This window comes from Myotis davidii, unplaced genomic scaffold, assembly GCF_000327345.1.
Source record: "Myotis davidii unplaced genomic scaffold, ASM32734v1 scaffold753, whole genome shotgun sequence".
Classification (NCBI taxonomy): Eukaryota; Metazoa; Chordata; class Mammalia; order Chiroptera; family Vespertilionidae; genus Myotis; species Myotis davidii.
The window spans coordinates 1,413,998-1,416,453 of record NW_006286231.1 but is presented as its reverse complement, the minus strand read 5'-3'; the positions used below and the strand labels follow the sequence as shown (position 1 = coordinate 1,416,453).

Sequence of the window (2,456 nt, the reverse complement as noted above, 5' to 3'; positions counted from 1 at the left end):
CCTGCATTGTGCCTACATATGCAAATTAACCACCATCTTGTTGGCAGTTAACTGTCAATCTTAGTTGGCAGTTAACTGCCAATCCTAGTTGGCAGTTAATTTGCATATAGCCCTGATTAGCCAATGAAAAGGGTATTGGTCGTACGCCAATTACCATTTTTGTCTTTTATTAGATAGGATTTACACAGACTAGAAGACAAGGACTTAAGATCCAAAATTAAAATATACTGAAAATCCAAGATAAGCAATAAAAAAGATAAAAGCTATCGCGCCTGTCCTGTTTTAAACTTAACTAAAAAAAAATTTCAGGCCAGATCAGGCCAGTTGGTTAGAGCATCGTCCCCACACAACAAAGGTTGTGGGTCCTATCCCCAGTCAGGGCACATATACGAATCAACCAATGAATGCATAAAATAAGTGGAACAACAAATCAATGTTTGTCTCTCTCTCTCTCTCTCTCTCTCTCTCTCTCTCAAATCAATTAAAAAATTCAGAAACCAAGGATGGGATTAACTGCAAAAACAAAGAGGTATAGATAAGACTAAGCATGGGTTTAAATGCCCAGAGGATATCAATAGCTAAAGAAATCTGTAAAATCATTTCAACAATACTGTAAACCAGTGGATGGCGAACCTTTTGAACTCGGCGTCAGCACTCTGAAAAACCCTAACTTAACTCTGGTACCGTGTCACATATAGAAATTTTTTGATATTTGCAACCATAGTAAAACAAAGGCTTATATTTTTTATATTTATTTTATATATATTTGAATGCCATTTAACAAAGAAAAATCAACCAAAAAAATGAGTTCGCGTGTCACCTCTGACACGCATGTCATAGGTTCGCCATCACTGCTGTAAACCAATGATGGGATTTAAATGATTGGTTATCATTATGTAGCCTTGAAAAGAGAAACAAAAATAAGAATCCCATTTTGTTATCTACTCAGTATAGCATTTGATTTCTATTTTAGTAATATTGAATCTACTCTCATTTATATTCTAAGTCCTCTGAAATTCCTTTTTAAAAATCCTCTGTCTCTAAAAAATAGATATTAGAGTGTTTACTAATTAAAAGGGCTTATCCTTTAAGGGAAATGAACAAGTCTGTCAAGAAAAAAGATCTATATATTGTGGTCAGCTAAAACAGCAAAAGTAACACTGAAAGATTAAAGAAAGAAAACACAAAATATTATAATCAACACTTGTAACATTACCTGTTCAAAATTAGCAGGAAGATGAGGTCCAAGTCTCATTAGTAAATACCACCAGACTTCTAGTTTTGTTAGAGCTAGAGCTTCTGTTCTCACATGGATGGAACTCAAAGGCTGCATTAACAACTTTAGTCTTTTCGCACTACATAGTATTTCTTAAAAGAAAATGAAATAAGCACCCAGGTAAAAACATTTAAAAGTAAAGAGTAAAAGATTACATTTAAAGAATGGATATGCAATAGTCCTTTTTTTATCAAGAGAATAAACTCTATAAAAAAACTTTTCATCAACAGGTGTTCCTGTTTCACCCAAAATTTTCCCCTGACAAACTCGAGTACACCCAGACCACAATAGTTAGGAAAGCAACAATAAAAAAGGAGTAAGTATTATTTATTAAATACTGAGGGCCAGGGGTGATTTTGCAATAAAGCGACCTTTGTCAATGTCTAAAATATTTTTGGTTGTTACAACTTGAGAAGCAAGGGTATGGAGAACACTACTGGCATCTACTGAGGTGCATTCAGAAATGCAGCTAAACTTCCTACAATACAGAGCAGTCCTCCACAACGAACTATCTAGCCCGATATTCCAAAACATTGAGAAATTGTCCAAGCTGCGTTGTATTCTTGTCATCTCCACTTTTCAGGTAAAAAATAGAGGCTTACTGCTGCCTGACTGGTGTGGCTCAGTGGTTGAACATCGACCCATGAACCAGATCACAGTTCAATTCTCGGTCAAGGCACATGCCAGGGTTTGGGGCTCAATTCCCAGTAGCGGGTATGCAGGAGGCAGACAACTGATGACTATCTCCCATCACTGATGTTTCTATCTCTCTCTCCTCTCCCTCTAAAACCAATAAAAAGCTATTTTAAAAAATAGAGGCATTTTTTACATTCTGTCAAAAATGGTTATTTTTAAATTTTGCTAGTAATTTATCTTATCAAGCATTATAACCGTTGTTGCCATTAGATTTTGGAAACCTACATCTACATTAATAATAATTACATTTTGGAGAAACCAAGATGGCGGCATAGGCAAACACCGGAGTTTGCTGCCTTGAACAACCACTTCAAAAATACAACTAAAAGACGAAACGGACATCATCCAGAACCACAGGAAAGCTGGCTGAGTGGAAATTCTACAACTAGGAGGAAAGAGAAAAACACTGAGGCTCAGAGGAGGAGCAGTGCGGAAGTGAGATACTAAGGTGCGGAGTACATGCGGGCTGGCGGCTGAGGGGGGG

General features: G+C 36.6%; 1 protein-coding gene across 1 annotated transcript in view; it reads right to left on the bottom strand.

The window, feature by feature from the left end:
* The window catches only part of RIF1 (replication timing regulatory factor 1), an 80,501-nt gene that overhangs the window by 34,973 nt on the left and 43,072 nt on the right, over positions 1–2,456 (bottom strand). The window contains exon 9 of the mRNA XM_015559802.1: positions 1,217–1,368. Coding sequence (XP_015415288.1) covers positions 1,217–1,368 — 152 coding nt within the window. The remainder of the gene's footprint in view (positions 1–1,216; positions 1,369–2,456) is intronic.